We start from the raw sequence: 14038 nt of genomic DNA on the forward strand, positions 1-14038 counted from the left end.
GGTTTATTTACAGTTTGAGAGAAGCCAACTGAGTCTAATAATGAACAGAATGCATTGTTGAGGCTGTCATTGTTGGCATCTACATGAATATTAAAGTCGCCTACTATGATTATTTTATCTGTACTAAGCACTAAATCAGACAAAGTTTGAGAATTCACTTAAAAACTCTGAATAAGGAGCAGGTGGACGGTATACAATAACAAACAGAACAGGCTTTTGAGTTTTCCAGTTTGGGTTAAGCTACGTCTAGGAGGCTCCGCACCAGCTACGTGGGCATAGCTAGCTGGCCTATTCTCCATAGTGTGGAGCCGCGCTTCTAAGTCTGTGAGCCTCGCCTCCAATGCTGCTAGCATCTGACATTTATTACAAGTACCATTATCGCTAAAGGAGGCAGAGGACTAACTGAACATGCGACACTCCGAGCAAGAGAAAGGAGGAGAGGAAGAGGGGGAAGCCATTGCTCTCGATTAAGCTACTAGCTTAGCTAGCTTCTAAACTAGCCGACCTAAAGTAAAATTTGGTAGTTAGCAAGAACTTCTGCAAAACAAGTGGTGCAAGCGTATGTTGTCACTCAAAAATTCAGATGAACCTAGAAAATAGTGAGTTTAATTCCTAAACAATCTGGAAGCAAGCACAACACAGTGCAAATACAGAAAACAGGAAATGAGTACGGTTTACCGCAGGAAACAGCAGTCCGTCAAAGGTTCCGCATCTCACAGGACCAAGCTTAAAATATGCCATAATTACTCAAGCGATGCTGTCTAAAAACTATAATTCCCAGCTGTTCTAAGAAATATGCTTTTTGAGAAATTCCATTATGTATTTGTGACCTATCTTTAAGGATTTACTGTAAATCTTCAGTAGGAACCAGTGGACTGGCAGGGTAGGGAAGCAGAAAAGCATTGATACTGATTAACACATTATTAGTTTAGAAAAACACAAAATAGTGCCAGCTGACCCTGTAAAAATCTCAAAAAAAAAAAGAAGCTAATCTGAGATATTTCTACTCAGTATGTGAGCCAGAACAGAATGAACACATGATGAACTGTCCTAGAACTTTAAAAAAAAATATTTGGAAACCAAAAATCAATAATGTATTGCCCTTTTGTTATATTTCACTGTACCTTATTTGGAGTTTGAGGTCTAAATAAAAAAACTAGCCATATTTTATTGTTTTATTATTCCTGTATGCTTTTCATACCGAGTTATCTGCAAGCTGTCCCTAAGTCAGTTTAACAATAATGTAATTATTACCTCCAAGTATGTCAAGGTTGCATGGAAATTCATTTTTTTTAAACAGGAAAATGTGTGTATAAAAATAACCAATTGGGCCAGACCAAAAAAATAAAAAAAAATAAAAACAGAATCTTCCCTCGCACAGCTATTTTCAATACACTTGTCCTCCAAAATTCAAAGACTCAAGTGCAACAAACTCCATAACAAGCAAGATTTCTCAGGAAATATTCTTCAGGAAATGCAGCCACACATGAGATGATAGCTATGTTTGTTTCTCATGATGGATTCAAATAATTGAATTTTGGACCTTGAGTTATTTTATATGTACTCTGAAATGAGCAGAGCTGGAACTCTGATTAAGATAAAATTGGTTTCACTTTCTTTACGAAGAACACTTAGAGGCCTTGAAAAGGAGCATCAGGAGAATTCACTGTCAAGTAGAGGCTTGTCTGCCAGCGAAGCTGGACCAGCATGGAACAAGGAAGGCATTGTCTCTGCTGCAGCTAATTAGCAAGATGCAATTCTGTCTTCATGTTGTTTGTGTGTGTGTGAGAGCAAAAGTCTCTTTGTTAATGTGGATCAATTTGTCATCTGTGTATCTGTTTTCTTCAACAAGAGGTCACCTTCTGATGAAAACTTTCAATTACAGTGGTACCCGACTCTGCAGCCGCCCTCAGCGTTTCAGTTTCTTTCAGCTCTTTGTTTTTATTGCGAGGCCTGTTTTGGGTCACTATCACTGTTTTCACCAGCTCTGACCAACTGTACACAACATCCCCAGCACCAAACAGCAGACAGACAAGTCTGCAACTAGCTGGAGAACATAGTGCAGCATTTAACAGCCGAAGAGCAAAACATTTTTCAATGTTGCTGTGTCTTTTTAATGTGCTAACAAGCTCACCACATCAACATAAAGGAACAGTTTGACATTTTGCCAAATTCCCCTTATTAATCTTTTTTTTTTTGTTAAGACTTACATGAGAAGACTGTTAACCACTCTCATGTCTCTACAATAAATATGAAGCGACTGCCAAGACTGGCTAACTTAGCTTAACATAAATCAAATCAAATCTAAATTTATTTATACACCACTTTAAAACATCTTGTTCACCAAAGTATGTCACATAAATACACATAACATACAGAAAAACAGGATCATTATAGAAAATAACAGCAAAACAATTAAAGACGGGTAACATAAAACCAAACTCAAACAGAATATCAGACTCCACTAAGTGTTAGAAGCCATAAAGAATAAATAAGTCTTAATTAAAAACTGACAGGTCCGTGGCAGAGGTAAACTACTGGTAAACTATGGCAAAGGCATGTTCACCCCAGTGTTTGTGATTAGACCTTGGTACCTGTAATAAAAACTGATTCGATGACCTAAAGAGATCTTGCTGCTTGTTCCACCGTATCAGATCACAGAGCTATAAAAGGTTCCAGTCCATGCAAAGCCTGAAAAACAAAAAACAACTTAAACTCAACCCTAATATTACCAGGAAGCCAGTGGAGAGAAGCAAAAGTCAAGTCTAGAACTGACGAAAGCGTGAATTGCCATTTCAAAAATCGCACTTGCCTTTGTATTTTAACATGAACATTACTGGGTGCAGGGTACAAGGTGTCTAATCTTAGTTGCCATTCCCCTATCGCAGACACTCTGTGGGGTGCTGCCACCTGCTCCCACTAAAGGTTCACCTGCATGCCCTGACAGAGGCATGAGGGGACTCCATCAGCATCAGCACCCCAGCAGGACATTCACAGGCAGGAGCAGGGGGTCCAGGTGAAAATTTCTTCACACCATGCACGCCCCAGCTAGTCACAAATACATCTTTGTATAGGTTATGAATGTAGATTACATAGGGGGGAACATGGAACTGAATATATTATTTAACTGCTTAATCAGGAGATGGGGACATGTTGCATTTCATAACAACTATAAAAGCATTCATATTTTATTCTAAAGAAATATTCTTTTCTTCTTCCTAGTGTTGTTCTTTGTTGCAGAGCAAGGTACATGCAGAACAAAGTCCTGTGTGCCTCTTGAAAATTATTTCTGCTTTAACATTTCCAACCGCTGTATTTATAGTGGGTCTAATGTCATGGTCTGTGCAACCTGTAGCTGAGAGTTATAAAGGACAGATATATCAGGCATCACAGAGCTGGTACTGATGAATAAAAAGGCTATGGTCCTTAGGTGCTGATTGCCTGGCCTTTCATAGTGATGTCTCTTAAATACCTAATATGTATGTATCACCCACCAACCGCAAGCCATCATTCTGTTGGGCTTAATATTGATATTTCTACACGTCTAGGTGAATAGAAAACCACATGAAGAGGAGACAACACTACAATCACCCCACCTGAACCCACAATCAAAACCTTATTCATCTTATTATACTTTGACAGTGCAATCCAGGGTGACTAAAAAAATGAGCAGAGCTCTGTGAACTTCTGATGACCCCCTGCAAGCTGTGTGGTTCAAGAGGATACTGCATTAACGCATATTCATCACACAGATAATTGCAAGGCCCACTCTTTCGCACATGACAAGTCAATGTGACCACAATGCCACTGGGGCTTAATTGGTATTCTTAGAGCTATTTATATTCCATTATTCATTGTGCCCTTTTTCATTTCCTGTTTAATAAATGCAAATATTAATTGATAGTGTCATAAGACAATGTAGAAGACATTTAGGGCAGCTATTTTCTGGGTTAGCTAAGGTGAAAGAGCATCATATGTAGTTAATATATACTTTAATAGACAGGCAACATGAATGGTAAGTGAAGTGTGATGGCAGTCTGATGGACTGGATTAGATAAAAATAAGGGAAGAAGGGATCTTGAAATATTTGGTGGTATATATAAAAGGTGGTCTGAGCAGGTGTCACTGTTATCACTATTTCGGGTCAAAACGAGCAACAAAATTACACTGCGCTGCCTAATTAGCATACACACAACCTTAACTGTGCCTCTCCTCTCACCTCAGCGTAAGGACTTTTATTCATAGCAGGAAAATACCAAACATCAATGTGCAACAAAAACTTGGCATGCAACCAAGAAAAATTGCGTAACGACTGCGAATTAGGTGATGTAGAAATGTGCACTGAGAGGGAAATAGCGCCTTACATGTCTACAAGGGAAACTGTGTGGCTCTGACAATCCTGCTTCACACCGAGTCACATGGGCATAAGAAAACAGCAGGTCTAACATGGAGATGTAATGACTCTGTCATTCATGCTACATTTTTGTTTTACATGACCTTGAATAAACACTCGTGCCTTTTGAGTGACGTGTATGTGCCCAGCTGCAATTCACCTGGTCTCTGGGGTCGTTTTGTGTGTGCTATGTATTAATATCACAGAAAGAAATATTAAAGAGAGTTTTATATTCTCAGTGGCTTTCATGTTCAAAGGTAGACAGGAAATGTTTAATTAGTGTAAAAGGTGACCTACTACCTGACACAAGTTCCTCCATTACGGCAGGGAAAGTGCTGGCAGACAGGCAGGTCACAGTTCTTGATGTTTCTCCCTCTCACTGCTTCACCCAGCAAGAAAATCTCCTTTGAGTTAACCTGAAGCTCCCTGATGCAGCCAATGAATCTCCTCGCTCCCCTTGCACCCCCATCGTGCGTCTCCCGGTGGGATGAAACATCCCCAAGAACTATCGCTCCAAAAATTCCCTGCAAAAGTCAGTGGAAAATCAGTCATCAGTGTTATCATTTAGTAAATCACATTATATACTACAGTACATGTCCCCCTATGAGTAGTAATTTGCAAGTAATACATTATTATTACATTGGCAGAACCTTAATGTATATGAACAAGAAAGATTAACACAATCAGCTACTGAAATTCTACTACATACTAATACTACTGATACTATAACACACCCTGATACAATGAGAGAGAGGCAAAATTTAAAAAAAGCTGTAAGCTGTCTTTGACGTGCAAGGTAATTGGGAATTCATGCAGATATTTTCCATGAACTTGCAGCTTATCCTACCATAACGGTCAGTAAGGCTTAACTGTCCGCTAACAAAGTCGGGCTGCATAAAAAGAATGTAGCACAAGACCTTGTCATATCAGCACTGCATTACATACGGTTCATTCGGAGCTATGACAAAATGAATTCCGAATACTACTTCACAAGGTTTATGTAACACTTTCATACTCACACCATGCATGATGATGAATTAATAACAAATCAACCAGTATCACAGCTCCATTACACATTCTTTCACATTATGTAATGTGGTGACAGAGCATTTCAAAAAAGTGTTTCTAATATGTACACTAAATGTCAACCCTACTAACTGCTTACTTATTATTATTATTTAAGATCACAAAAATTGATCCAGCCAACATAATGAGACTGATCAATCTCCAAATTTTGTTCATTGTAAACAAAGGTTTTTGCCCATTCCTATGGCTCATTTCATTCTAGATTAATATTTAAAGCTGCCTTAATTTTCGCTCAGTCATATCCAAAATAATTTCATTATAGTGTTCTCAGATTTTTTTCTAAAACTTTTCAAACAGAAAACAACACAATATTTTGCCATCAACTCTGGAAAGTGGTTACTCACTAAAGGTATTAACCCTGATAAAGTTTGTTAAAACTGATATTTATAATTTACTATATGTAATACCTTTAGCAATGCAGACCTCTGGTGTCATGTGTTAATTCTTGAGTCAGACAGACATGACTCTGCTGGGATGCAGTACATAAATATAAATCTTAATAATGTAAATCTCCAAGGCTCAGTCCTTGTGTTTTCCAAATGTCCCTTTAAGTAATATTCTGTTGAACTGGAATATATAAACAGTATAGTTTACCAGTTATTCTGATGATATCCAGCTTTGTATAGGATACAATATAGGTAAAAAATCCTCCCTAAACTCCCTGAACATAGGAAATTATACCAAATCTTGATGTTTCCAGTTTCGTATCATTATTAAATCTGAGCAGTCATGATGGAATTTATGTCTCTGACGTTCCTTCAATGTAACATTCATCATGAGTCCCTGCTGGCACTGGGGGAATGGTGTTAGACAGCTGCAGTGGAGGTGTTCGTTGGAGGGACAGTGAGTGTTAGACCATATAATCATTTGGGATGGTGGCTTAATGCAAGTTTTAAATGACAAAGCTATTGCATATTTAAAAGCCTATAAAAAGAGAAAAAGAATGCGTATGTCATGCCATAGTTAAGAGCCCTATAATAAAGCTGAAGATTCAAATAAAATAATAAGCTGTGGCTGATTACTCTTACAATAAGCTAAACTGTATTTTGTATGATACAACCAGCTATGAGCCCCTGGAGCTGCACCATGACAGTGGACTAATATGGAATGACTTTATGGTGCCTTCAAGTGTGTTTACCATATTTAAAAGATAAGTCTAATTGAAAGACCTACTGATGTAATATTCATGACTTAGTGGGCTCATGAGTGCTGTATGCTGATTTTTGAGTTCTATTTGAAGGCAGCACTGATCACTGTGGTCAACCTTTCATTATTATACAGCTACGTAGTCTTCTTGTACATATGTGGGCCAGGTTAGAGGAGTAATTTGTCCCCACTGAAAAGCACAGAGTCACCGGGCACAAACTGATGTGCAGCAAATTGTTACTGAGCAGCAAGAGCTTGCTTTGTGAACATGACCTTTGTTAAAAATAGAGCAGTAAGACTTTCAAAAAACATAATCAATATGTTCAGAGTAGTTTAGGTCTTGAACTCTTACACTGCCATTCTGTAAGATTTAGGACAGAACTCAAACTCTCTTCTCTTTCCAGCCTGTATCACCGAGTGCAATGCTGACTGACTTGTCTTACTGACTTTGCAGTCCATCATTTCTATTATTACTTATAATTTGACAGACGCCAACTTATTTTGTTAATATAATAGTGCTGTGCTGACATTACTACACTTAACTGCATGATGAGTCTCAGAATGGAAACTGGCAGAAGTTAACTTCATGACTTATTTGAGGTCTGCAGTCAGACCATGTAAGAAGCATTGGCTTGAGTTCGTCTGTGGGTTCACAATATCAAGTCACACCAAATTTGCCTCAATGGCTTTACAATCTGTACTTCATACACCACCCTCTCATTAGTTACTGCATGCCAGCAATTATTATCCATTGTCTAATTAGTGTAAAAATCTCATTTGATTTCATTTGACTGGTGGTGAGCACTTACCAAAATCAAAACCCATTCATCTTCAGATCCTGGTAATATAATAAAGGTTGGCAAAGGCTAACCAGAACCAATGTGCCATGTAAATGTAGCAAGGATGCCCGTGTCACACGTGTTTTAATAGAAAAGAAACATCTTGGCATCTCAAATTAGAAGACCATATATCACAATGAGTGTGGGTCAGGCTTGCTGAGCCTGTGGGAAGGTTGAGCCCCTCTGCGTCTTTGAAAGTGAAAAACACAGTTATTAATTTAATAACTAATATAGGTGTTGTTAATCAAATTAATGAGCCAGAGTGAAAAGACTGTGTCAGAATTAACTTCGTGCTTCTTACATACTTGCCATGCAGAAAATGTAAAATGCGCCCGAGCATTTTTTAAATGTTCTTTATGCATAAAGCAACTTCTGTTACTCGAAAACTGTGCGCTAAACTAGCTTTGATAACACATCGCTAGTTCACTCATGATATAATCTATCATTTAGCTGTATATCCTCAGGCAGTAGCCAGGAGCTTTTTCTTTATTTTACTTTATAAACCAACTAACACTGTTTACAGTATCCTTTAAAATCTTTTGATACTAGTGCTGATACCAATACCAAGCAGAATGTAACGCAACATCAGCTGACGAGGTCCTAGGGTGGCCAGTAAAATATGTTTAAGTGCACATTCCTGGTAGATTACTTTGAAAGGTGATAGCTGCACTTCTAATGTTTACCTCATGACTGTCATGACAAAAGATTAATTGATGGAAGCTGTGAGAAATTCTCAGAGCAACATTATATTATAACATTATACATGTGTGCAGTATTTTGGCACATGATCGACTTGCAGACTTGTAAATCCATTACTTAAATTCCAAGATGATTTTCGTGTTGCAGCCCTTTTCTTTTAATTTTTTTTTTAACAGGACTGTTTTGGTTTGACTACGAACTTAACTGAGACTAAAAACAGAACAAGTGAACGCTAAACAGAACAGTTACAGCTTCAGGTTCTAAACATACTTTATATGAATAAAAGACATTGAATCCCTGTAACGTTTTACTCAATGGATGCCAAAATCATCCATGCCAAACTATATTAGTGCTTTTATTGGCATTTACATTTTAAGGTGGACTGTACCATTAAGGAAAGAGCTGCCAAATACATGATAAAATGTTTGAATTGTTAAACTGAGATAATGGTTGTGCAAGGGGTTGATTTGATTTCAGGCAGGGCAGGCTACCTCTGACACAGGGTGTGACATGTACTCCTCGAGACGCTGAGCTGTGCCATTATCTGCAGCTATTTCAATCATACATGACCTTCCGTGTTTGCCCACAGGCAGACTGTATCTGTTGAGAGAGAGAGAACAGAGAGACACCAAGGTTAGCCAGAAAGGGTGCTCCTCACAATACCTGATACTCACACTAAATTCAGCAAAGCATGAAAAATATTCTGGTCGAGGGACAGACAGAGCAGGGACACAGTAATGGAGCTGCTAATGTGACCACTGAGAATGTAGTATAAACTGGCTATGTATGATAATATATACATTTCACACTATTTTATGAGAAAGTTTATGCACTGGTAGATTGGGTTGGAAGCAATGGTGCGTTTGTATGCAAAGCTACAGCCAAAAAGCCCAAGAGAGAAAACAAAAATAGAGAAAAATTTCCACAGCTGGATTTAAAAGACCAGAAACAGGTTTGTGCTCAGTGGCACGGTGATATTCTGTAAGTTGTCGTGCTCCTCAGCAGATATTAAATTCACATAATAATGTTTGTAAATTCACTAAAGATAAACCACTGGCTGAGATAACCACTCACAACTCATTTACACGATCGAGCTGTAATGTACAGTATGATACAAATCAACCACAACAAACATGATCATGGCTGTAAGTGCTCATTATGTCATTCAGGATTAATTAATGACAAAAATGAGGGCACAAACTAGGTATGCATTATAAAGCTAATGAGAAGGAAGACAATTTTATCATTTGACCCTCTGTAGCTCTCTGGGGAAATATACAGTTGTACTAGTCATTAATGTTGCAGCCATAATGTTAAGTAGCTGGTCTACTTGTGTCATATTCCAGCTTTGGCAAAGTCAAGTGATTCCCTCTCTTCTATTAATCATTGAATTTATACCAGCAATATACTATGCAACAGCCGTCTCTTTACAGGACTGTACATTAAGCAAAAGGTTGCACACGTTGCACCACACAAATAATCATGACTGTGTTCGAGAGGAATCTGTATGACACACTTTTGTTTCACTGTTGCCTTTAAACATGTGGAACATAAGTAATATGTCACTTATCTGCAAATCAGATTCTGCAAAATGTATTTGTCCATTCTTTGTACCTCTGATGAGAAACCCACCCCACCCCCCAAATGTCTGCTTTAATGGCCAGATGGAAACCATCAGGTCAATTGCACTTGTGCTAATTTGAAACAGCCTTCCAGGACACCTCCCTGAGGCAATCACACACACATACATGCACCTTCAGGTAGGATTAATTACAGGTATGGAAATCACGAGAGCTGTTTCGTACACACACACACACACACACACACACACACAGATACATTAAGGCACATTTAAAACTACAAATGTAAAATGTAACCTAACGTTCACAGAAGACATCCATCACCATCCTCGGGATGCCAGGTGGGTTTCTGGGGTAATTCTCCTGACATTAGCACAACAGTATGTGATCAATGAGTGATTTCAGAAAATTATACTGCCCCACTGTTTAGTTTCAAGGCACAAGACTATAACAGGATCCTAATTAAAAAAAAAAAAAGACTGAAAAGATCCAGTATTGTGATCCATATTTTTGTGTGGCAAAAACAGACTGTTTGGTGAAGTGTGAAACATCACAATAATGTTAGACAACTCTGTGTTGCCAAGGGCCTTTGTGGTATGTTTTGGTGCTTACTAGTGTAGCTTTTTATTCAGCTTGCTAATGCTGCAAAGACTGTACCTGTGAGACATGCAGAGCATGCTCACTAAGCAAACAGGATGATATTACTTGATGAGTTCTCATGAGCACATCGAATGCTCCACCAGGCTAATTTACATTGGTCTTCCTCTAAGGCACAAATGACCATGTATAAAGATGACTATTGTCTGACTACTTTTCTCGGTCTAGTAGTTAGAGAGCTAAAAATATGCCAGATAAACCCCTGCTGTTGTCACCACCACACACACCAACATAAATATAAACACAAAACTACAATGGATTCAATTACACAAACAAACATACGAGTGAATCGGAAGAAAAAGAGGCCAGGGTTTGTCTAACGCAGAGATGAAGCAGTGTGCAATTTCTTATTGGGCTCCCTGTGCACCACTCACTGCTGGATCTCAAAGGATCAACAATAACAAATTCCCAAATTGAGATAAACAAACAACACTGTATGAATATTAAATTTTTGCCAAACACACAAACCCACAGTATGGCTGAGATCATTTTTACTTAGTCAATCATTTATGCATTTCTTCATCTGGCTAATGCTCTAATCATAAGTGATTTGTCATCTCTAACATCCTCATTTAGGCGGTGTCTGGTGTGTGACTAATTCAGTTCAAGTGCATTACAGCAGGTTTCCTGAGGATCACCACTGAAATATGACCTGCAGTGTTACGGGATCGTAGCACCTTCACACAAAGGTATTTGTTAAACCTGGTGGTAGGTGTTTGTCTTTACAATCCTGTTTGAATGTACCTCCTTCACAGCCCCCTGCAGAAAATTAATAATGAGGGAGAATCATCATTAAAATATTACTATTGCATAAAACATCAGAAAGCACTGGCAACAGATGGCAGTAAAACATCATGCACTGTGCTGGTGCCCTTGCAAGACTTTTCACTGGCTTTTTTAGTTGCTTATTATCATCATCACATTTCAGATTCTCACAAAAAGCAGATGATAATGTGAACATGTTAGAGGTAAATTTATAATTTGCAAGTCATTTAGTGATTTAGAGTCAAGAGTCTATTAGTTCTGTAACTAAACATTATGCTGAGTTGTGTTTCATACTTGCAAGCAGATAAGATGTAAATGGGTCAAACATATTGATAATAGAAGTAATAATAAGTGCCACGTGCTAGTTTGATATTCTTTTTATCACAACATACTGTAGTTATACATCAGATATGCGTGAAACGAGAAGAATAAACCTCATATGATTCATAATCAGGTGTTATGAAATTAGTATCACACCACAGCACCTACTGCACAAGATGTCAGGAAGGAAGGATCTGTTTGTTGGTTCTTCCTTAAGAGCAACAAGCCCCGTATCAGACGCTAATCTATACCTACACTGGCTGTAATGCCTGCTCTGGCTCTGGTGCAGTGACTTTCTCACACGCAGCACTGCAGCATTTGCTGCATAATTTGTGCTGTGACTGGCAAGCCTCAATTAATTTGGGTAGCCTGTGTTCTATCATTATATCTCCCGTAATACAATTAGACAGCACACAACAAGTCTCTTGGCACTGTCAAGCTTCACAAAAAACATTTTGAGTGAGCAGGCAGGGCTGCTGGTTACTTCTTCAATGAAGCTTATGGAAGTATCTGTCAAAGAACTACTAAATATTGTGGGACTCAAACATACCAGTTTCAGATTTGGTGAAAAAGTTGCAGATTTAAAAACAAAATGCTAAATACTCAAATGTCACTTTTCAACCTGCAGCCCAAGTGACATGGCATTTCCCATTAATCTTCCAGAAATTAAACCCAGTGGGAAACTGCTATGGATGGCTTCTAACCACTGTTAGTGTATTTTGTAAAATGTAATCAAGTGCTATTTACTAATGCAGTAGACGAAGGGAACAAGGTTCACCATAAGCATTTGTTTAGTGCACTCAGTCATTGCACACCTCATAGGGACATGTCCCCATAAAAGAGTTGCCTGCTGGGAAGGCGGGTTACCAGAGTGTTTATGGTTAGCCAGTTCTGGTTGTCGTATCTTGGTGCTGGCTGCATTTCATATGAATAAAACGACCCACATTTGTATCATCAAAGGGGATGTTTTGTGCACAGAATCTCATTCCTAAACTGATTACAGCACTTTCCCAAACTGCATAGTGATTACTTTACCAGATAAAGTAGTCAGATAAACAGTAATTACAGAGGCAATGATTTTAAGTTGCCTTAAACCTGTACATATGCATGTGTACCAAAATGCAGAGTAGACATAAGACACAATAAAGCCCTCTCGGTTCTTTTTTAACAAGCATGTTCCTGGACAGTGGTGAACAGATGTTTCTGACCAGGACAGTACTTGAAGATTTCTGTGGCATTAATTCAAAGAACTCTGACAGTTTTTATTCAAATTTGCTACTTTTTTGAAATTCTTTCCAACATTTCTTATCACAGCACTCATCTGTTTTAGAGCAGTTGTTGCTAGGCGACATTTCCTACCCACGTCTATATATTTTTTTTTAACAAGGAAACAATATTCAGTGGTCAGTGAACAGACCATTAAATAAGTTTTAGTAGACTCACTACAACATTCCATGTGAAACTGCTGGCATTTTCACTAGTACAATAACTGATCAGTAAAATTTTAACATGTTAGTGTGAAAAGTGACAATGATAGCAAACTTTGTAATGCAATGCCTGTAACTCGGTGGTTTCAGTATCTTGGATGAGCTGCCCTGTGTTGCTTTTTTAGAACAAGAACACATTGCTTCAGGAGATCTGGGTGAGACTTGAGGTAGTGAAGGCTGGGCGACTCCAAAGTGCAAACTTCTAAGGAGACATACTCCACTGCAGGAGTACTAAGGGAAGACTGAGAAAATATGTCATGTTTCACTGGAATTTCATAACTCTGATTTTCTACTTAACCCTAATAAGGTAATTTACAAACATGTGGGGTGGCTGAAAATGGGACACTCCACTAGTTTTACACAGAAAATCACAGTGAGAAGATTTGTCAGATTTGGCTGCAGACTTCTTAACAACCCTTCTAGCCCTTCTCCTCAACAGTAGGCCTGTTACAAACTTCAGGGTAGAATTTAAAAACATCGACAATCCATTTGTCATGGGTTTCCTTGATGGACTGATGCATGGCTCACCTTGTCCACAATGAACCCCAGATTGCTCCTATTTGAGTGTTGCCACTCTGGACCACTATGCACAATTAACATACATTCATTCATTCATTCATTTTCTACCGCTTAGTCCCTGAACGGGGTCACGGGTGGGGCCGGAGCCAATCCCGGCCAGCAATCGGGCGAAGGCGGGGTACACCCTGGACAGGTCGCCAATCCATCGCAGGGCTAACACATAAACGAACAACCACACATACACACTCCTATGGGCAATTTAGAGACACCAATCAACCTAAGCTGCATGTCTTTGGTCAGTGGGAGGAAGCCAGAGTACCTGGAGAGAACCCACGCAAGCACGAGGAGAACATGCAAACTCCACACAGAAAGGTCTCAGGTGGGGCCCGAACCCAGAACCTTCTCGCTGTGAGGCAACGGCGCTAACCACTGTGCCACCGTGCTGCCCTAATTAACATACAATGCAAATGCTTTCTGATTGGAGTGAGGACATTTTGAATCAATTTATCAGAAATAACTTAGGCAAGAAGCAATTCAGGTTTGAAT

General features: G+C 38.8%; 1 protein-coding gene across 6 annotated transcripts in view; it reads right to left on the bottom strand.

Annotated features, from left to right (window-relative positions):
* Window positions 1-14038, bottom strand: part of eys (eyes shut homolog) — a 166498-nt gene that overhangs the window by 28736 nt on the left and 123724 nt on the right. For 5 of the 6 annotated variants that reach the window (XM_020603096.1, XM_020603097.1, XM_020603099.1 and 2 more), the window contains 2 exons: window positions 8655-8763; window positions 4694-4917 (listed from right to left, as the gene is read on the bottom strand). In XM_020603096.1, the coding sequence (XP_020458752.1) occupies window positions 4694-4917; window positions 8655-8763 (333 nt within the window). Of the gene's footprint in view, window positions 1-2594; window positions 2692-4693; window positions 4918-8654; window positions 8764-14038 lie in introns of all 6 variants that reach the window. The other variant, XR_002275188.1, reaches the window with a different exon arrangement.

This window comes from Monopterus albus, unplaced genomic scaffold (genome assembly GCF_001952655.1).
Source record: "Monopterus albus unplaced genomic scaffold, M_albus_1.0 scaffold60.1, whole genome shotgun sequence".
Lineage (NCBI taxonomy): Eukaryota > Metazoa > Chordata > Actinopteri > Synbranchiformes > Synbranchidae > Monopterus > Monopterus albus.